The 21,435-nt window shown below is 29.8% G+C and overlaps 4 protein-coding genes across 7 annotated transcripts in view; 3 read left to right on the top strand and 1 right to left on the bottom strand.

The window, feature by feature from the left end:
- LOC130445995 (tyrosine-protein kinase Src42A) overlaps positions 1–5,776 on the top strand; it is a 93,345-nt gene extending 87,569 nt beyond the window's left edge. For both annotated transcript variants that reach the window (XM_056781947.1, XM_056781946.1), the window contains 3 exons: positions 103–305; positions 387–543; positions 606–5,776. In XM_056781947.1, the coding sequence (XP_056637925.1) occupies positions 103–305; positions 387–543; positions 606–814 (569 nt within the window). In that variant the 3' untranslated portion in view covers positions 815–5,776. The remainder of the gene's footprint in view (positions 1–102; positions 306–386; positions 544–605) is intronic.
- Positions 5,777–5,889: 113 nt separating this feature from the next.
- Positions 5,890–21,435, bottom strand: part of LOC130446026 (uncharacterized) — a 75,221-nt gene continuing 59,675 nt past the window's right edge. The window contains exons 1-3 of one of the 2 annotated variants that reach the window (XM_056782006.1): positions 11,118–11,691; positions 9,679–11,062; positions 5,890–7,829 (exon numbers count right to left, since the gene is read on the bottom strand). In XM_056782006.1, coding sequence (XP_056637984.1) covers positions 7,450–7,829; positions 9,679–11,062; positions 11,118–11,126 — 1,773 coding nt within the window. In that variant the 5' untranslated portion in view covers positions 11,127–11,691 and the 3' untranslated portion in view covers positions 5,890–7,449. Of the gene's footprint in view, positions 7,830–9,678; positions 11,063–11,117; positions 11,692–21,435 lie in introns of those variants that run through there. The other variant, XM_056782007.1, reaches the window with a different exon arrangement.
- LOC130446025 (protein VAC14 homolog) lies at positions 11,814–18,060 on the top strand. Of its 2 annotated transcripts, none has more exons than XM_056782004.1 (14): positions 11,814–12,001; positions 12,067–12,217; positions 12,266–12,496; positions 12,559–12,900; positions 13,156–13,279; positions 13,976–14,068; positions 14,506–14,648; positions 14,711–14,849; positions 14,907–15,003; positions 15,067–15,241; positions 15,290–15,408; positions 16,395–16,474; positions 17,399–17,552; positions 17,764–18,048. In XM_056782004.1, exons 1-14 carry the CDS (start codon positions 11,901–11,903, stop codon positions 17,924–17,926), a joined length of 2,112 nt encoding a protein of 703 aa, XP_056637982.1. In that variant the 5' UTR covers positions 11,814–11,900; the 3' UTR covers positions 17,927–18,048. The 2 variants fall into 2 exon arrangements, with proteins under 2 accessions (XP_056637982.1, XP_056637981.1); XM_056782003.1 differs by having other exon boundaries at positions 11,816–12,001; positions 13,970–14,068; positions 17,764–18,060.
- The window catches only part of LOC130446027 (uncharacterized), a 60,286-nt gene continuing 59,292 nt past the window's right edge, over positions 20,442–21,435 (top strand). Inside the window, exons 1-2 of the mRNA XM_056782008.1 lie at positions 20,442–20,634; positions 21,253–21,432. The gene's annotated coding sequence lies outside the window, so the exon portion shown is untranslated. The remainder of the gene's footprint in view (positions 20,635–21,252; positions 21,433–21,435) is intronic.

Raw genomic sequence — 21,435 nt, 5'->3', positions numbered from 1 at the left:
TTTGAGTAAGCTGCTTTTATAACAAATCCCAGGACAATATTTTTGTAGGTCCTTCCTTACAGTATTTTATTGAATCCTCTATAATTTTTCTCTCTTCTATAGGTTCGTTATTAGAATATTTGCAAGGTAAAGGAAAGGGATTGAAATTACCCCAATTGATAGATATGGCGGCACAGATAGCAGCCGGAATGGCCTATTTGGAATCTCAAAATTACATACATAGAGATTTGGCTGCGAGAAACGTCCTAGTAGCTGACAGCAACGTCGTTAAAATAGCAGATTTCGGTCTGGCCAGATTAATTAAGGTACAAATCTCATTATTTTTCATCGAAATAATAAAAAAAATCATATATTAAAATCGAAATATAACATAATTTAATTAACAGGAAGATGAATACGAAGCTAGAGTAGGAGCCAGATTCCCCATCAAATGGACAGCTCCAGAAGCTGCAAATTACAGCAAATTTTCGATCAAATCAGACGTTTGGTCATTCGGTATCCTACTAACCGAACTAGTAACTTACGGAAGAATACCATATCCAGGTAAATTAATTTATTCTTAATCAATCTAAATATTGATGAATTTATCATGATTTTTGTTGCAGGTCTGACTAACGCCGAAGTTTTACATCAAGTAGAACACGGTTACAGAATGCCCGCTCCTCCTGGTTGTCCACCAGCTTTGTACGAAATAATGTTGGAATGTTGGAACCGCGATTGTATGCGCAGACCCACATTCGAAACCCTACAATGGAAACTGGAAGACTTCTTCACCATGGAGGGATCTGAATATAAAGAAGCATCGGCGTACTGAGGTCACGTCCACCCCCCTGCTGATTGGTTACGTAACTCCATAGAGGTACATTACCATTAATAGGGTGGTGGATATATATATCTATTTATCAATACAATTTATAGATAGATATGTGTGCCGTACTTCTGTTTTTTTTTATATATATATATTTTCGTTTGATTCGTAAGTTGAAATTTTTTTAAACACGTTGACTGGTCGGTGGAGTTGTTTGTCTTTTATCTGCAGTATTCGATTGTTTAATTAGGACCCTAATTGAATCAAAAACACAAAATACAGTTGGGTACGTTTAAAATTGCATCTAACAGCTTTTAATGCCAAAAAATGGGGTTGGTATTGCAGATAGTTCAAATAACGACGTTAAGTTTATCTAATAATTGTATAAAACGAACAAACTGAGTGTTTTAAATCATGATAACAATAAATGAAACATAAAAAGCAATAATTTATCCGTAACTTGATTATAACAAATTTTTTTTTACAAAAATTAAACCGAAATACAAAAAAATGAATGAATATTGTTGAATTAGATGTAAAACACTCATTATCAATTGTATTCAACTTTGCATACAGGGTGTTCAAAAACTCTTTTATAGAACACAAACTATCGATACTAGATGTGATTATATGTCCGTCTAACCTAATTTAGCTTTAACCAAAATAAAAAATTTCAAATTTGCTACAATGTCTGTTATTATCTCAAAAAAAACTTCAAATTTAGAACAATGTATGTTATTGTGAAGTAATTTTTAACCGTATATGTACAATTTGATAAAATTTGGGTAAATTAACAGAAAAATTATGATTAGAGCTTTTAATAATTTCACCTGCCTTATAATTCTTGAAGTTTACTCGATTTTGATTATGAATTAACCGATTTATCAGCGTTATTTTCAAAGAATTCTTAATAGGATAAAGATAAGTTAGGTTAAAAGTGACACCTACTAGTTTTTGGACATCCAGTATATATTACGGACCTTAAATCAACAAGTTTTATATTTGGTAATGTTTTTTACTAGATTTTTTAATACGTAAATTACTCTTTTACATATTCTTAAAAAAAGATAAACTAAAGATTGATGTATTTATTATTATTTAATTTATATACAAAAAAAAAATATTTTTCAATTAATACTGCAGCAAATTTTATACTTTTTAGTTGTCTTAAGGAAATCAATTGAGCAAAAAATTCAGTAATTTTCAATTAAAATTGAATTAGATTCAAATAATTGTTGGTAGATGTAAATCTACAAAAAATTCGAAAAAAAAAAGGGAAAAAATTGATAATTGCCTTTTTTATGTGAATAATACCAACGAAAAATTTGTGTGGGTTACGTAAAAGGAAGATATGTTGGAAAAATAATGTAAAACTCTTTTATTTGCAGTTAAATTCTTATATATCATGGAAAAATATTGCTTGATTTTCCAACAATATCGATAATGGAATTAAATAACAAGAAATAAACAATGTTATTAAGGGAGTATTCTAGTCTAGAAGCCTGAATTTTAGGAATTTTTGAAACTAACATTTTCACCATCCATTTTTTTTATATGATGTTTATTGACTTTTTAAAAATATAATAAAAAAAATTGTAAAAAATTCAGAATATCAATAAATTATAGGCCGATAAAGTGGAGGCTACACAAAAAAACGGTTCACCCTGACATGATGATGACTTGTAGTTATTTGGAACAAAAAATTTAGAAAAAAATCAAAAAATGGTGTCGACATGAAAGATCAATTATTTTTTGCCCCCTTTTTTGACCCGGAATGTTTTAAAAATACTCCCAATTGAAATTTTTTAAAACTCAAAGCAGGTGCTTTAGAGAAATATATCAAAAAGTTTTCTACCAAATTTCAAAGAAATAGATCGGATAGAACTTGAGGTATCATATCAACCACCCAAAAAAAAGTTTTCGAAAAAAACGCGTTTATAGTTTGATAAACAATTCCAGTAGAATAACTCGTTCCACTCGTCCGTTTAAGGGTCCAAATTTTGAAAATATACAAAAAAATCGACTTTTTCTAATTTCTATGCCAGAATACCCCCTTAAAGTAATTGAAAACTCAAATTATATCTAATACACACGGAGCAACTGAAAAGAACCTAATTCCAAAAGTGACTGAATTCGCCAACTGATTAGTAACACACAAAGCAAACTCAATTGTGACCGAAACATTTACAAAATTATTCCAAAATATTAATAGAAAACAAATCGAGAATCGAAAAATGTTTCTTCTTCAAATTCCTTCCAATAACCCTATACTAGATTGATTCCGTGGGACAGTCGAACAATACATTTTCGATCAAGTTCAACCTACGGGTATCATTAGGGTGGAACTTGGTTGTAATAAAAAAAAATCAAGTTTTTTATTTTGAATTGTAATAATGAAATGTAAAGGAGTTGTCAGCTGCCCCATCCGTATTTCCCAATTCGGGTTACAACGGTTGTTACCCAATGCAAACTGGTTAGTGGTTTGCGTCAGAAATGAGTTCTTTTCGAGTTGATCCTTGTATATGTGTTTGAAAGTTGAATTCGAATCATTTAAGTTGTAAAAAAACTTTTGTATTGCACATCAGGTCTTGTTAGATCGAAAATTTTGCAAAAAAAAGCGAGTTGTATTCAAAAAAAAAATAACGCACAAATTCAATTTTGACTGCCAAATTAACTTTCTGCCAGAGGTTCTAACACTTTAACAAGATTAATCAGAACCTTCTGGATGTTTTTACTACCAGATATATTTTGTATTGAAAACAAAAGAAAACTGTATTTTTATCTGTTATTTTTGAAAAAATATGTGAAATTTTTTATAGTTCACTACTTTATAAATTTCTGCTGGCAAATTTTTAATTAGTTAAATGTGACATTTTGTAGTCATGTTCAATCAAAATGTTTCTTAATGCAACAGTTTCAATATGAATTGTAACGTTTGTAATAAAAACAATTTCGATGTGTGAAATAACATTAGCAACAATATCGATATGAAAAAAGATGAAGAATACTGTTCGGCTGCCTTTTTAGATATCGCACAGGCATTCGACAAGGTCTGGCACGAACGGCTACTATACGAAATCAGGAAAAACCTCCAGCACAACCATTTCCAAATCCTACCTGGAAAACAGGCACTTTCAAGTCAAAATACAATTACATCCATTTATTCCAGGAGTTTCACACTACTATTACTACATATGCAGATGATATTGCTGCGCAAGCATCTCACCAGGACCCAGTTATGACCTCTTTTATATTACAGACAAACTTGGACACCATTTCCTTGTGCTTAAAAACTTGGAGAGTAAAAGTAAATGGAAATAAATTTACGTACACCCAACAGAGAGGAACCTGTCTTAACTGTAACATTAAACGGGCATCTTCTGCAGCGTAAAGAGAAAGCAATTGAGTATAAAACTCAGCAAACTGTACTGGTTAATAGGTCGAAGGTATCACTTAACAACCAACAAAGTCACACTAAAACCCATCTGGAGTTATGGTATTCAACTATGGAGCACTACATCCAACTCAAATATAGCAATTCTAGAAAGATTTTAGTCGAAAGTATTCGTTGTTGTATTTGTTGCTAATGTGAATACTCCAGGGAATTTTATTGGTCAATAATTCTTCTTGTAATTAAATTTTATCCAATGATATAAAATTGCTCATATTTGTTATAATTCTAGCTTAGATTATAAATTTAATGTAAAAAAATGATATCATTCGACGACTCTTTTTATACTATTTGTAGATGTACTACCAAAGTGAACCTTTCTAAACGAAAGCGTTTCGGAACGTAACGAAAACAATATTTCAATTACGAACCTAGTAATGTATATATTAGTCCACAAAGGTTCATATTTTTATAATTACCTCCTTACAAAAAGAATTGATCAGCGTGGATAATTTTAAATTTTGAGAAATATTTTATTCCGAAATAATAATTTTTTCATCCATTGACTTTATTTTTTCATCGAAAACCTAGAGGGATAAACAATATAATAGAGGGGATGTTAATAAAAAATATGATATATGACACCGAGTTAGTTTAAAAATATCATAGAAAACAACCCACTTCAATTTGCTACCCGTTTCCAATATGTACAGATGTATTGATGGTTGCATCCCGATTTTGTAAGTTTGATACTGCAAGCTTACGTAGTTCGCCCAATCTTTCTTACTCTCATACAAGGATACAAAAAGAAATTGTATGAATCATGGTTGCCTCAAAGTAGGACACAATCGAGGCTAAAAAGTTTATTACAAACATACAAGTGAAACTATAAAAAGGGATAGCTTCGAATTATATTATACAGTATTCTAATATAGTACTATTATAACAATTTTGTTTATTAAAATACAATTCAGTTATTTTAACGATGATTTCAAAAAAATCCAAAATATCTCTCCAATTTGAACGTTATTTAGGGCACTAATGAATATTTCGGAAAATAAGATCCATTGGGGTGAAAAAATAGATTTGAATACGAAATTTTCTATGGTGCATCGGTTTCGATAAAGGGGTAAAAGTTTTGTTCCAAAAAGCTTTCATCCTCGAATTTGCTGATCCTAGTATTAAAATTATGTGTAGCTTTAAATATTTTTACGACATTCCTGCGATTAACTATCTATATACAGGGTAACTTATTTGGATGTCACAGTTTTGGGTGCTTCTAAAAAATGTATCACACGCCCTTATAATCTGCTTTATTATATAAAACGTACCCTGTATATAGTTCGATTTGTTTTTTTTTTCAGTAATGTGCAGTTGATAATAAATGAAATGGTTACTAATTATTTTAAACAAGAGAGATTATTTTTGAAATTTTTTGTCAGATATTTTTTAAACATGTTTTTTCTGTCTAATAAGTAAATATTCATCATTGTTTATACACTATAAACATATTATATAATATTTTTTTGTATTATACACTGTAGATTAGGGTTATTAAAATTTATTATTTAAGTATGCTCAAATTGTGTTTTTATTTAATAATATCAAACCTCCAACTTCGAATAAATTCGAAAAATTTGAGGATATTAATAAAACAACATCAAATATTCATACAAATTTATTAAAAATACAATAAAAATTGAAAACAAGCAAAACTACAAGTCCTATGGAAAGAAGTTGAATCACAAAATTGTAGGTAATGAAAAGATCTACAACTTTTGTTTATACACTTTTTTCATATAACCTCAAAATTTTTGTGAAAAATTGAAATACAATACAAGATTTTACTGAACACACTGTTTACACAACCACTAAACTAACACTTGCAATTACACTGTCCGACGCGCGTTTCGATAACTAACTGAACAACTGGGTTATAAGTCCTTTTTCCATAAGACTTGTAGTTTTGCTGAAAATCGAGGTAAACCGTTTTGTACCCTTTCCATTTCCCGACCACACATCGCCCGTAAATTATATATATATATATATATATATATATATATATATATATATATATATATATATATATATATATATATTACAAAATATGTTATAACCAACTTTATATGAAAATAGGATCATTTTGATATATATAAAACAGCCTTAACTTACAGCCCCTTGTTAATGTTTAAGTGTATCACATTATTATGACCCTACAAATAATAATAAAATGGCTGCTAGGTTCAACCCATAATAAAAAAAAATGATAAAAATGACTGTCTGATTGATTTAATCCCAACTAACAAATCTTCAGATATGATGAGTCATGAGTCATCAGCGACCATCAATACGCCTTCCGTAAGCTTAGATAAACCGAGCACCTCCTCGCCTATGTCACCAATGTATTGTCTGAAGCTATAAAGAAATATGGGGAATCCACAGCAATCACACATGACATATCGAAGGCTTTTGACATTGTAGCTTTCTCAAAGACCGATCTATCCAAAACTCTCTATCGATGGAAAGACCTCAGAAAGGTTTCTCCCCTTCTTGTCACTTACTCAATCGGCTACTATCCAAAGGCAGCAACAGACCACCACCATCACCAACGATCTTGAAAATATAAAAAAATCTGGAATGGCGTGGAAGTTATTACAAACGATCCGGAATGTAACTGGAGCTGACCACGTCATCGGTGAGGTACAAACACTAGAAAAAGCCTTACTTAGGTTTGTTTAGTGACGTTAAGAGATTCAATCCAAGCTTGATCAGCCTTTCCAAGGACATTTGATAGTTTTTGAAAAAATCAGAAGGCATTTGTGCACAACAATATATGATCATCTTCTAACATAACTATGTTATGACCATATGCAGTGTGCATTAAAGAAAATCATATTACTCCATCTTCTTACTGGTGAATATTTTTAGGTTATGTAATATTCTTCTCATTTTTACTAGTAAAATAGATATGGTCATTTTTTTAAACTAATAAAGACTCAATAACATAATAAAAACTTTAACATGAAATGATATCTTGAGCATTTGGTAAACAATTTGTTATAGATAATACTAAACATATAAATACTAATAAAAATTGGAGGGTAACTTGTTATAACTAACTAACCTATAATTTTCATTATTAATAGGTCCTTCGAGCCGGATACCAACAAACAACGTGTAGGCTCGAAGGACCAGATTTTTGAATAAACCTCAATATCACAGGTAAGTTGAGTTTTGAATTAGTACGTACTCACCTGAATAGGAATCTAAATAAAAATAGTATCCATAAGATGATCATATTATCCACAGCACAAATCATAATAGATAAAAACATTTTAATTATTAAATAAATGAGTATCAGTTGTATTCCTAACTGAATTTGGGGATGCAGTTCGTCGTCACATATTCCTATCTCTATAAATTTATTTACTACATCTATAATAGACATGTTCAAAATGGACTCCGGGGTTTTGATGCCTTTTCGATTCATATCACAACCTACATTTTGGATAATTACACAATTATCTTTTTCTCCATCGGAAGTGCCTATTCCAATGCTGTTGGTCTCTATTGACAGCTTTCGATCATCAGTATTAATATCCACGTCTCGTGTATTAATTGATAAATTGTCTAAAATATAATTAAAGGCATTGATTAAATATTATTTTAATAATAATTTCCTAATGCAACTAGCGATAAATTTGGTATAGTATATTTGGATTATTTTTTTTTAGTGTATACCAAATGAACGATTTTATTTTTTTAATCGGTAGTAAAGTAAAAAATTAAAGCTGTTAGTTTTATTTTGTATAATTTATAATTTTTTAAGCAACACCCGCCTATGGAATCTTTTTGCATTTTATAAGATAAATTTCGATAATACCTCCGATCAAAAAGGTTGTTGTTGTTGTAAAAGGCATATATGTTATACTTTTTCCCATACCAACTGTCCATATAGGAGTATTACATATATGGTAAAAGGGAAGTCGAAAAATAGAGAAGTAAAAATAAAAGTTTGGTTAACATATATTAAATTTTACTCACAACTAGAATTCATCAATCAGAATACCAATCAAGACATCAGGCATATTGTAAAATACAGTCCACTAAACGAATCAACACAACCAAATGTCGATAGAAATCTACAGTGAAATTTTAGTGCCTAGGCACTGAAGTAACCGAAATGTCACCACTCTTTGTTCGACGGCAGTCGTTTACACATTAATCAGCTTACAATCTTTCAATGTTACGAATAATTCAAACCAGTAATATAAATAAATGAAAAGAAATAAGATTTGCATGGTAATTTAAAAAAAATAATCATATTATTCACTTATGTAAATAAACAAAGCACTCATAACCTATTATTTTTTGTCTACTCAGATTCTTACTTCTACTAAATACCCGTGTCTGTTATACAATATTTTAAACGTATTCGACTGAGATTAAGGATTTGAAATTGAAAAACTCGCCATTATTATTACAAATGAGATCGTGACGTCTTGGTATTTTCGCACATTCCTGGAGTTAAGCGCATGCGTAGCAGACATAAGATTTCTCGGTATATTAAGTATATTATAAACAATCAAAAAAGTTATCAAACCGAACTGCTTATGCATTTCTACTGGTCATGTAAGTGCAAAATGTTATTATTTTTCTAACCTAACCTAACCACCTATAAATGCAACAACAATGGCAGCCAAAACACTCTAAAGAATGTAGTTGCATTTAACACTTCACTTTGAAAGATCCTAAAAATTTAGTTCATGCTAATAGTGTGGCAGTGCAAGATACTGACTTGGAGGTCACTGGTAACTCCCGGAATTTTGCAAAAATACCGGCTCTGGAGATCATGTGTCACCCAGCAAATACCGAACTGTCAATGACACGTGAGGTACGTTTCTATTTGCAAATCGTACTATGAAAATTTTCAAGCGGGACATTTGAACTACTGTCATAAAGTGTGGAACAATCTGTTTTTAAATAAAACTAAATACTGTGTTGTGATTTCAACATTGTATTGTATATATTTTTCTTCTTAAAATGGTGTAATTCTATCAACAAGGCATATAAAAACTACTAACACTAAAAACATAACCTCGAAATATGAATATTTTCATTTTGGAATGGTCTATTGTGAGAGGTACTTTTCTGCATATTATCTTGTGAAAAGTTACAATTGGGATATTTGAGCTACTGATGTAGAGTATGAAAACTCATCTATTTTTAAAGAAAACTAAATATTTTGTACTCAAATGTTGTAATATTAAACATTAAAAACATAACATCGAAATATAAATATTTGCCATATGTATTGAGCATTTGTTAGCTCTACATTTCCCCATAAATTAAGCATTCCACGGTAACTTGAGTCTCATTGCAGACATTTTTCTATTAGTTACTTATTAATTTCATACTAAATTCTCAGAAAACGAATCATATTTACTATATTAGAAAAAAAAAATTTCGATATTCTTACCTGTTATTTGACTACAGCAGTGTTTGCGACAAATCGAATCATTTCTACCTAAGCTTGAAATATCGTCAGAACTATTGACATTAATTGAATCAAATATTTTATTTTGTGTTAATTTATTTTCAAGTTTCGACTCAGTTTTAGGTTTCTCTACAATATTTTCAGGAACAGGTGATGGTTTAAGGCATAAGGCACTGGAGATGTTATCATTTTGTTTTCTATCAGTTGTTTTTACTGTATTTTCAGAAATACAAGCCTCGTCAAGTTTTACAACCTTCTTTATAATTTTTTTCACCTTCAGATCTTTTTTGAACTGTTTATTTTCAACTTTATAGCTTGCCAAGTGCTTCTCTGATTCTGAATTATTATAAAAACCGTAATAGTTAATCAGAAAATCAAAACTGGTGTCTTTCAGTATATTATCGAGGATATTATTCTGTTTCTCAATTATATCCTCATAAACTGGAGATTTACTTGTTTCATATGTACAGATGCTATTAGAATCAAAATTACACTCAATTAGTTGCTTCAATTCCGGTTTTATCACTCCCTCATCAAGAAAATTTTGAGATTGATTTGTTATTTCACTTTCATTTTCTGTATCATACATTTGTGAATAATTTTTTTCTTCGCAGTTTGATTCTTTTATTTTGCTCTTTCTAATACAAGAAGCTTGTTTGCTTTGTACAAGAGGTGGAAAATCATCTTCTTTTAACACAAAAGTAAGTTTTACAGATTCCAGTACTTGTTGGTTTTCCAATTGATTATTTTTTTTAGTTTTCTTTTTCTTCTTCTTTGGGTTGCTTTTCATTTCTTGGTTTACCGATTTTGTAGAAGATGAGATCAGCTGACAATTATGGGCAGAATTACTTTTGGAAGACAGACATTGATCTACTCTACTATCAATACCTGATATTGAATTTTCAAACATTAATGTAGATCCATAAAATTGCAATTTATTGTGAGCTGGAAAATTAATATCAGCAATTGTTTGATGTAAATGCTTTGCCACTACTTCCTTAATGTGACTTGCAACTTGATTATAGGGTAGAGAATTTCTAGATTCCTTATTTTCTTTCTCAGATTGTACATTTTCTATCACAGGAGTTTCGCCTGAAATTGTTTTTTTATTTTTACCTTTTTTACTTTTGCTTTTCATTTTAATAGGTTTTAAATTCGATTCAATGGTATTGATACTAATTTTACGCTCATTTGGACCGCTTAATGGTTCTTCTGGTTGTATAATGACAACCTTATCTGGATCAATCGGGACAGGGGGTGGTTCGTACTTTCCATATAGCTTCTGAAATGTTTCCTCGTTTTCTGAACCACTTTCTGAACTTGATAAGCCGAAGTGTTGTTTATATGCAAACTTATAATCATAATCCTACGACAAAAAATCGTTTATAATATAAATTACATTACTCACCATTTTTTCTTACATATTCCATTGTTGATAAAACTATTCAAATAAAGTAATACTAAAACTTTAACTGATGTATTATGATCTATGTTAGATTAGTTTTAACATTCTGAAACAATTATTAGATTACAAAAGGGCGGGGAATCACATCACTTCAGATAAACTCATCTATTTATAAAGTCTTAACTAAGCGTATCTATGTGAATTATGACTTAAGTGGAAGTATATTTTTATCTATGATTCACTTTTTATCAGTAGTGCCAACGCAATAAAAAAAGATATTCTCTAACGATACGGCATTATCACCTTGTTTGCATTCAATGATAAGTAATCACAGATAGACCAAAAATATGATATTGGTAATCAAACACTAATAACAATCAATATTTAATCTTAATAAACAACAAATAAATATTATTTCGACCTTATTTGAGGTAGTCTTTAAAACAACACACGCACTAGTAACTCAGGTTTATGGTGTTGAAGTTTATTTTATGGGTGCGTTCCACTAGCCGTTCACAACACTTGAAATAGTCATTTGGCAATTTACTCAAGAGTTAAAAATTGTAACTCAGCTTTTTTAATCTTTTGCATTTTTTTTCTGACCATTTATTATTTACTGCTCAAAATTTTCCATTCTCCACTTAGAATTGAAACACTCGGGACTAAGTGGAACGGGTAATGACGTGGTCGTGAATGCTTAGTGGAACGCAGTATATATCAGTTGTTCATTGACGTTTATATTTGGTAGGTTAGGATATATGGTTTTTTAATTTATATTTATGTAAATAAGTTTAAATAAATGTCTGAAAAAGATTATGCCCCTCTTAGTTCAGCGTGTGTCCGTGCGTTGCACGATAAACTTTACGATAGAAGAAAAACTGCTGCCCTAGAAATCGAAAAGTAAGTTATACACCCCCTTTAAAAATTTTTCATTTAATAATAATCTGTATGTATTCTTATTTCAGAATGGTTAAAGAATTTGCAGCAGTGAATAACACCGGTCAAATAAAAAAAATTCTGAAAGTGTTAGGTCAAGACTTTTCACTTTCACAAAATCCTCACGCTAGAAAAGGGGGTTTAATTGGATTAGCTGCTATATCTATAGCATTGGGAAAGGTATGTGTGTAAATTATTCCATTTCTTTCTTCTTTATCAGTATTTTAGGATACTGAGATGTATGCAGATGAATTAATTAAACCTATTTTGGGATGTATGGTTGATCAAGATCAAAGAGTACGTTATTATGCATGCGAATCACTTTATAATGTGGTTAAAGTATCTAGGGGAGCTGTACTTCGGCATTTCTCAGCAATTTTCAACTGTTTAAGTAAAATTGCCACAGATCCAGATCCAAATGTAAAAGTTGCTTCAGAGTTACTTGACAGACTTCTTAAGGTTTGCATTCATTAAAAAAAAATAGGTTATGTTAATAAGTAATTTTAATTGTTATATTTCAGGAAAGTGTACTAGAAAATACATCATTTAATTTAGATGGATTCATTCCTTTACTCAGAGAAAGAATTTATACAAAAAATGCATTTTCTAGACAATTTATCATCTCTTGGGTAACTGTTTTAAATTCAGAACCTGGTTTGGATTTAATAAGTTATTTACCCGAAATATTAGATGGATTGTTCAGGATTTTGAGTGATCCTAATCCTGAGGTGAAAAAAATGTGCGAAACAATTTTAGGAGAGTTTTTAAGAAAAATTAAAGCTAATCCCTCTAATGTTAATTTTGGTGCTATGATTAATATTCTTATAAACCATGCCCAAGAAAAGGGTGATGACTTGGCACAGGTAAATAATAATTAATAATTTATTTTTGTTATATCTGTTTTCTTTAATGTTTTGATTAATTATTTTTTTGAACTACTTTGAAATAAAAGGGTGACAACCTGAAACAGTTTTATTCAACTATTAAAACAAATAAAAACGATTCTAGTTGAAATAAGTGGTTTCGGACAAGTTTTAATGAATTTAATACCAATATTTAATCATTCTTATAATAATACACTAATTATTATATTTTAAATCAATATAAGGTATTATTAGTTTACAGCTATCACTTGGATAAAAGAATTTGTACAATTATCGGGACCTGCTATGTTGCCTTACATGTCAGGAATATTCACAGCAGTTCTACCATGTTTATCATACGATACAGACGCCCGGAGAAGTATCCTTCTTTTATTATTATTTTCATAAATTACTCACTTGAAATTTTTTATTTGTTTATGCTTTTATATGCAAAATATTTAGATGCTTTTTCCCTTCATTGTAGTGTTCAATAAAATGTACCAACCATCTATTTCCTTTCAATTTTTTCTCTTCCTTTTTTTATGGAGTCCGCCAAGTTTTACTAACCATGTAATAGTAACTTTCTGCATAGATTTCATTTAATTTTTGTATATCTTAGATTGTGGTAAATGTTCTAAGCACACTAGTACACCAATTCACTGTTTGGTCCTCTGAGCCCTTAATACATCAGTTAATATCTGCCCTGAAGGACCAGAGGGTGTAATTGTTTTATGGCTTTTAGATCGTTTTGGTTTTACTTATACTTATAATATATTTTATACAAGGCTTGAAGTTCTTTAATCTCCCACTAAGATTTTTTGTGCCAGAATTTTACTTTTTCCAGTATGTTTTACCGGTTCTCAGTATTTTTAGTGGCTTTTTAACGGGGAAAGTGAGCCTTTGTATCTCAAAAGTAACTTGCTCATTGTTGATATATTGTCCATTTGATTTTTGAGGGTGTGATTGTGTTTTAGTGGCAGTAAACATTGTGTTCAGTATTATAATTTGCTTAATACAATTTTGATTTTGCATGTTTTCCTTACAAATATTTTTTTTTTCCTTAAAACAGTGACAGACATTAAGGAAACCGCAACGGCTGTCAACTTCACATTAATGAAGCTGATATCGTTACAAGGTGACACAGACAACTCATTGAGGCCAACGTTAGGTAACTATTCAGTATTTTTATAATTTAATAACTAGATAACAGTTGCTTAATTTTATTACAAAGTTATGGATCTGAAGCATTTCTTTATTATGTTTCCTGAAGCATCTAAAGGATTTCCTCTTCATGTTTCCTTGGTTGGATTTTTGCTTCATTTCCAATGACCCCTCGGTGTGTGTAAAAGAGATCTTGGCAGGTATGGAAGCTTATATTTGCAGAAAACCTTCCATAGTTTGTTGTTATTCATTAAAAACAACATTCTATTATTTAAATAGTCATGACTTTTCATCCCACATGATTCCATTGGATAACAGCGCCACGAGTGCCGGAACTAAATTTGTGTTGCCGAAATGTACATGCAAGTTGATGTTAAAAAAAGTACAATGAGGATATTAAATTGTGGAAAACCATCAAGTGAACGATTTGTACTTATGTTTCAGTTTCCGAAGAAGAAACATCAAACGAATTAGATCTAAATTCCGTATTAAACGTTTTAAATCAATATCTTTTGCATAATTCGATTCAAACTAAAGTAGCGGTTCTAAAATGGATTCACGATTTGTACATGAAGTTACCAAATAAAGTGAGTCATGTTTTTTTCTAAATAATTAATATTTTTGTTATGTAAATTCTGTTATATTCCAGATGGGCGAATATATCGACGTACTTTTTCCCGCCCTACAAAAAACTCTGTCAGACGGATCCGATCAAGTAGTACAACAATGTCTAGTTGTTATAGCCGAAGTTATATCCTCACCGGGGGCAGCAGAAGTTAACGATAAAGGTATAATACATTTTTTTTTCTATTGAATTTTTTGATTACCCTTCGTATATTTTGTAGGTACAAATACTTATTATAATAAATTTATGGTGAGTTTATTATTTTTGTTTAGTAACGATAGGAAATTATTGGACGAAAGGGGTTCGTTTATTATAAGGTTAGTAAAATTAATTTATTTTTTTTTCTTTTCTTTAATTTTTTTTTTAATATTGTATTTCAGACAACTCTGCGTTTTATTGAACGCTGAAGATATTTTCAGAACGTTGGCTCAAATACTTAGAAATGAAAATAATCTCAAGTTTGCTAATATTATGGTGGAGCATTTGAATATGATTCTGTTAACTTCTTCCGAACTGTATATTTTGAGAAATAAACTAAAAGATCTAAAAACCGAGGTGAGTAATTTTTTTTTTAATTTTTGTCATGAAATAATTTTTTTTCAGACTAGTAAATCGTTGTTTTGTTGTTTGTACGAAACTTGGTGTCATAACCCAGTAGCGACAGTATCATTGTGTCTATTGACCCAGAGTTACAGTCACGTATGCGACTTAATTAAACTGTTGTATCCTTTTTAGAAAATAATTTTAATCCGCCATTTTTAACATCAAAAAAGAATTACAAACGCCTTCTATTAGCCTAGAACTTTTCTTTGATTTTGGAAAAACTAGATCACTCAAAAAAAACTTTGGTATCTCTAGATTCAAACAACGGAATGGTACAAGACACTGCTGCTTTTGAGGTTAGGTATAGCAGAAATTGTTTGATGCATATTTTTCGTTTCACCTAGTTCTGACTATTCCGTCATTACAATGCTATGGATGAATAGTGAAGATCTAACTTATTTGAACCCAGTACGGGTACTGGAGTTCATTTGAAGTGATCTATACAGCTTCATTGGTACTGGACACTGCTGTTTTTGAGGTTAGGTCTGGCGGATACTGTCTGGTGCATATTCTGCATGTATTATAAAGTAGAAGGGAGTAGCTTGCCCAAAATGAACCCAGTATCAAAATTTGTTGTTGTTCAAAATAACTGCAGACAAGCCCAAAGGGAAGGTAAAATTTTTCACAAAGAAACTAAAGACCTAGTACTCTTCCCGCCTTTTTAAAAAAGACAAATCTGGTAGCCCTTCTTGTTCCATAGAGGTCCTTACATAAGTTTTAATTTAGGAAAAATTATTTTCGGCTGTTGTAACTTAAATGATTAGATATAGAAATTATGCTTAAATAGGGACGAAGGGCCAATTCCTTACAGCCCACTCTATAGTTCAGATTCACGCCAAGGAGGTTTTCCCGCTAGAATTGATTTTCGCGGGAAAAAGTTTTATTTTAGTCTCTGAAGACGATGATTTGATTATCGAAACGCGCGTCAGACAGTATAATTGTGACTGTTGGTGTTCAGCATAAAAAGTATGCAGTTAATACCTGTGTAAATGAAAAAATATATTGTGAAATTGTATATTAACAGTAATAAACAATAATTTACTTCATTATATTGACTTCTATGTTGACTATTTTGTAAATTTTTTACCTTAACACAAAATTTCAGTGGTAATTTGGAAGTAACTGTAGATTTTTTGATTGAAATCGACAAATTAGTCCAACTTATTGAATCTCCTATTTTTGCTTGTAAGTACATCGAACTTTATTAATTAATAATCCCCACTAAAATATTGTTATTATGATTATTTATTAAAAAAATCTTTGTTTGTAATAAATTTTCCAAAATTATATTTATTATACGATAATTGTGACACAGGAAGACCTACAGTTTGCTTATACACATCATTATTGTGATTTCTATAACCAGTTTAAATAATTTTGTTATTTAAATGTTTTTACAATTTAAAGTATATAAATAAATTATTTTCTGCTTAATTCTCCCACCTTTCAGTATAAAAAAGGTTTTTATGTTTTGATTCTAGGTCTCTTCTATGAAACTAATCCTACTTTGTTCTTTATCGGATATTTTAAACTGATTTTCCCATATTTTCATTAATTTTTCTAGCTTCAAATCGTTATCCATTTTCCACATTGAGCTGTATTAGTTGGTTTCTTCTACAGTTATGTTCTACCACATATTCTGTCTTGTTACCATTTACCAGTATAAAAGATGAAGCTTCCAAAGGGTTTTTCATTTATTTGGATCGTTTATATGATGTAGAACGTCCACTAATGCCTTTCCCTCTATCTGTTTACTATTATCATGTATTTGTTTTTCTTTCCATGTTTGTTTCAATATACTTAATTTTCATCTTCATACTCTTCATGAATATAAGACTTGATTTGTGTGGTTTCCTATAGTTACCCCAATTTATCAGATATAAAACGTCCATTTATATCTATTTCCGATAACTTTGTATTCATATTTTTTTCAGTCTTCTTTTATTTCTTTTATTTATTATTCTCTTTTTGTTATCATGTGCTTTTCCATATTGTCTGCATAATTACTTTTAGTCAATCCTATAAATATACAAGTACATTTTTTACAAATATTTTATACTATTCAATAAATCCTTTGATTGTAAAATGAATTTCAATGAAAAATTTTAGATTTAAGATTAGAATTACTTGAAGTACCTTGTAATAAAAGCTTAGTGAGAGCTTTATACGGACTCTTGATGTTATTACCACAAACGGATGCGTTTACAACTTTAAGAACCAGATTAAGCTGTATTCCTAGCTTACAATTACACTGTGAAGACAAGTAAGTATTATTTCGGTAAAGGTACATTTGAACTACTCCTTATACAAAACGATAGTATAATATAGATTTGTGGTATTAATGTCTGATGACGGTGATGATATTCTTTGCTTACTACCCCTATACCAATACTCACAATTACACTATCTGTTTTTATGGTGTAGTGGTAGTAAACAGTGTGTTCGGAATGAATATAATTCAATATTTGTTTTAGTAACGTTACCAAAAAGAAGTCGTCCCTTGTATCTACTGTAAATTTCCAACAACTTCTTGACCATTTTATTGATGTCCAAGAAAAACATAAAGAATATAAACAAAGTCAACGTTCCAAAGAATTATTAACTCTAGATAAGGAAACTAATAATGTTGATGTGTGAATTATTACCGTTTTTAACTTTATATTTGTATATATTTATTTATACATTCCAGTTTTCAAAATATATAAATGTTATTTGTATCTAGTGTTTTTTTTCAACCCTTTTTTAGTTATTAATTATCCTGCAAAACATTTGAACAGTTAAGAATGTGAAAAAATAAAAGTAGTTCAAATGAATGATAATTTTTGAAATGTTATTTGAATTTATTCAAAGATACACTAAAAACTAAGTAAGTTATTACAGAGAAATACAAATATGATTAGAGACAAAAACTCATGTATTTTTTGTGTTCAGAAGCAAAATTTTAACATTATAATCAAGAATTTGAAAATATCTCAAAAATGACACTTACAGGGCAAGCTACGGACTACCACTAACAATTTTATGGTGCTTACATTATAAAATTTAATTAATGTCATATGTTGTAAATTTACAATTTAATTGTAATTTAATTATTAAACAATATTATATGACTTCTAAAGTATTAGAAATTGTGGAAATCAAAAGTTAATACCTCATTGTACTTACAGTAAAATAAAACTCCAGGGTATGCTTAGCATAAATAGAACCTTTAAAAGATAAACAATTTACTTAAACCAATCAAAAAAACCAGAAAGTTTTTAAAAAATTTCTTAAGCTGCAATATAAAAGAGAAAAAGGGACAAAAAACTACCAAAACAAAAAAGAACGAACTGAATATGTGAAATACAAAAATGTTGTCTTAAGTTGACTGTAGAGTTACAATTAAACAACGTTATTTGACTTTGAAAGTATTAGAAACTGAGGAAATCGAAGTAATGCACTTACAAAAAAATGAAGCTCCAGGATACGCTAATGAATAAGAAAAATGGTTTAGGAGACAAAAACTTACTCTCATAGTTCAAAAACACCAGAAAGTTTAAAAAAACACTACTTTACTACTTTGCAATACAAAAAAGTCCCAAGCACAAGAAACTACCAAAACAAAAAGGAACGAACTGAATCTGTGTAACTTTTCCTTATGTATTGAAAACTAATGGGTTGATGCTCTTTGGAAATAACGTAAAAGAATGAGGTTATGTTCACATTTGTTATAAACATTTTCGCAGTTAGTATTAATATTAAAAGTTAATACACTATATTATTCGTAGATAATTTCTTAAATTTATCTTAATTTTCGACCTAAACACAATTGTACTTACAATAAAATGAACTCATATTACACTAATAAAAAAATAGAATGTTTAAGAGTCAAAAACTTACTTTAATTATCAAAAACACTAAAAAGTTTTAAGAAAATCACTAAGTTACAATACAAAAAAGCCTGAAGCACAAGAAAGTACCAAAATAAAAAAGAACGAACTGAATCTGTAAAACTATTTCTTATATATTGAGAACTAATGTGTTGATGCTCTTTGGAAATAACTTAAAATAATGAGGTTATGTTCACATTTGATATAAAAAGTTTCGCAGTTAAAATTAATACACTATATTTCTCGTTGATAATTTCTTAAATTTATCTTAATTATCGTTCTAAGCACAATTGTACTTACAATAAAATGAAGTTCTGTACACTGATAAAACAATAGAATGTTTAAGAGACAAAAGCTCACTTTAATTATTCGAAAATACCAGAAAGGTCAACTTGTATGTAAATCTCGTCAGCACAAATTTAGTTCTGCCACCTGCCAATCGTGACGCTAGTGTCATTAATGTGAATGGCATCAAAATCAACTGTCAATTTAAAAATGGCTGCTGTGGGATAAACAAATGATCTGCTTTGAGTTTCTGTATGATTTGTGAAGTTATTTGTTGGATTTTACACCAAATTATTCCCTATTTTATTTCGAAATGGCTTTTTTGTACTGGAAGAAGTACGAGATTGGAAACGTAGCTTTGTTTTTTTCCACTATGTGTAACGTTGTGCTTACAGTCTAAATTTTGTGAATTACTTGAAAGCTTACTTGAATCGATAAAAAAAAACTTCTAAAATACTCAGTTTCATCTGTATTGGATTCACTGAAACAGATCAAAAATGATCTATTGAGTCCTCTCAACACCATACAATAAAAAAATAATACAAAATAACTCTCAATAACAGAAAAAAAAAGAACAAAAAAGCTAACACGGATACAAGAAAATAGATTGTTTACCCCACGGCCGCCATTTTGACATAGATCTGTTGTTTTCTTAGATTACCTAATTCCTATACATCTTGAACAGACGTTATGACAAAACTTTATGAAATTGATAGGATTATAATTAATGAAATAATAGTACTAAAATAAAAATTAGCTAGTGAAAGTAGTTGACAACTCAAAGAAATAATGATTGAAGACCATAAATGGGATTAAGGATGGACTAGTTAATACCGCGCACTTAAATTTTTCAATAAGGAAATATTTATTATTTGCCTCATAATGTATTTTTTTCTATAGATAAGATAACTAAATACACTGATATCGAAATCTCTCTGTATATCTAAATCAATACGGTTTTTATCATTCAAATATGTCAACATATCTTATTGTAAACTTTGATTGTGTGAGTAGTTAAAAAAACCGCACCAGATTAAAATGGCAGATGAAGCTATATACAGAAGAAAATCACAGTTATTTTTAAATAACATCGCCCCCGTTAAAAATACCTACGATGAATTGGTTAAGAAGAAATTAAAAGGAGGGAAGTTTCCTGGAACTAAAACGGGCATAATTAAAATAATAGGAATGGTAAGGTTTAATCTGATCATATAATTATTGTGTCTAAAGAAAAATTTGCCACAACCGTCGTTTGTAGGTGGTTTTGACAGAGGTATTACGGAATTTAATATACGATAACAGACAGAAAGTTTTAAAGCCGGCCCTGTGCGACATGATGTCAAAAACTCTACACGTACAGCAATTTTTATTTGAGAAGATTTAAAAATATTATTCATTAATAATAAAGAATCAAATGACACTTTCTCCTAGGGCTGTTCATGAAGCTGAGAATTATTATTTACTAGTCATGTCTTAAAATTAATGACTCGAAATTAGTGGTAAATAGGATCATCTAAGTACATGGCGTAATTTGTTTTTATGGAAAGATTTGAATATTATTCGTCAATAATATAAGATAATAGAATAAATGAAACTTATTTCTCATTAAAAAATGTGGAATATATGTAAAAATCTTTGTGAATATTTTGGTATATAAAGACATGAAATAGGTTAGCTGTATATAAAGTCATCTACCTATACGGCGAAATGAATGCTTGGAAAGAAGAATTTAATATTTCAATTAGAATATTTTATTTACGGAATTTATAGTTTACTATAATTTTACAGATATTCTATTTCATCTTTTAGCTGGTTCTACTATTTGCGGTTGTCTTCTTCTTAGTTGAACCGTTTTGTGATAACACTCCTGCTTGGTATCCTTATCTATTACCATCAAGCTGTTCAGTCACTATCCTAACCCAATTTGTATTATTTATATTTTTTTCTATGGGCCGTACAGTTACCAGACCCGGATTTTGGATATATTTAGTA

This window comes from Diorhabda sublineata, chromosome 6 (genome assembly GCF_026230105.1).
Source record: "Diorhabda sublineata isolate icDioSubl1.1 chromosome 6, icDioSubl1.1, whole genome shotgun sequence".
NCBI classification, from domain to species: domain Eukaryota; kingdom Metazoa; phylum Arthropoda; class Insecta; order Coleoptera; family Chrysomelidae; genus Diorhabda; species Diorhabda sublineata.
This window is presented reverse-complemented; position numbering and strand designations above follow the sequence as displayed.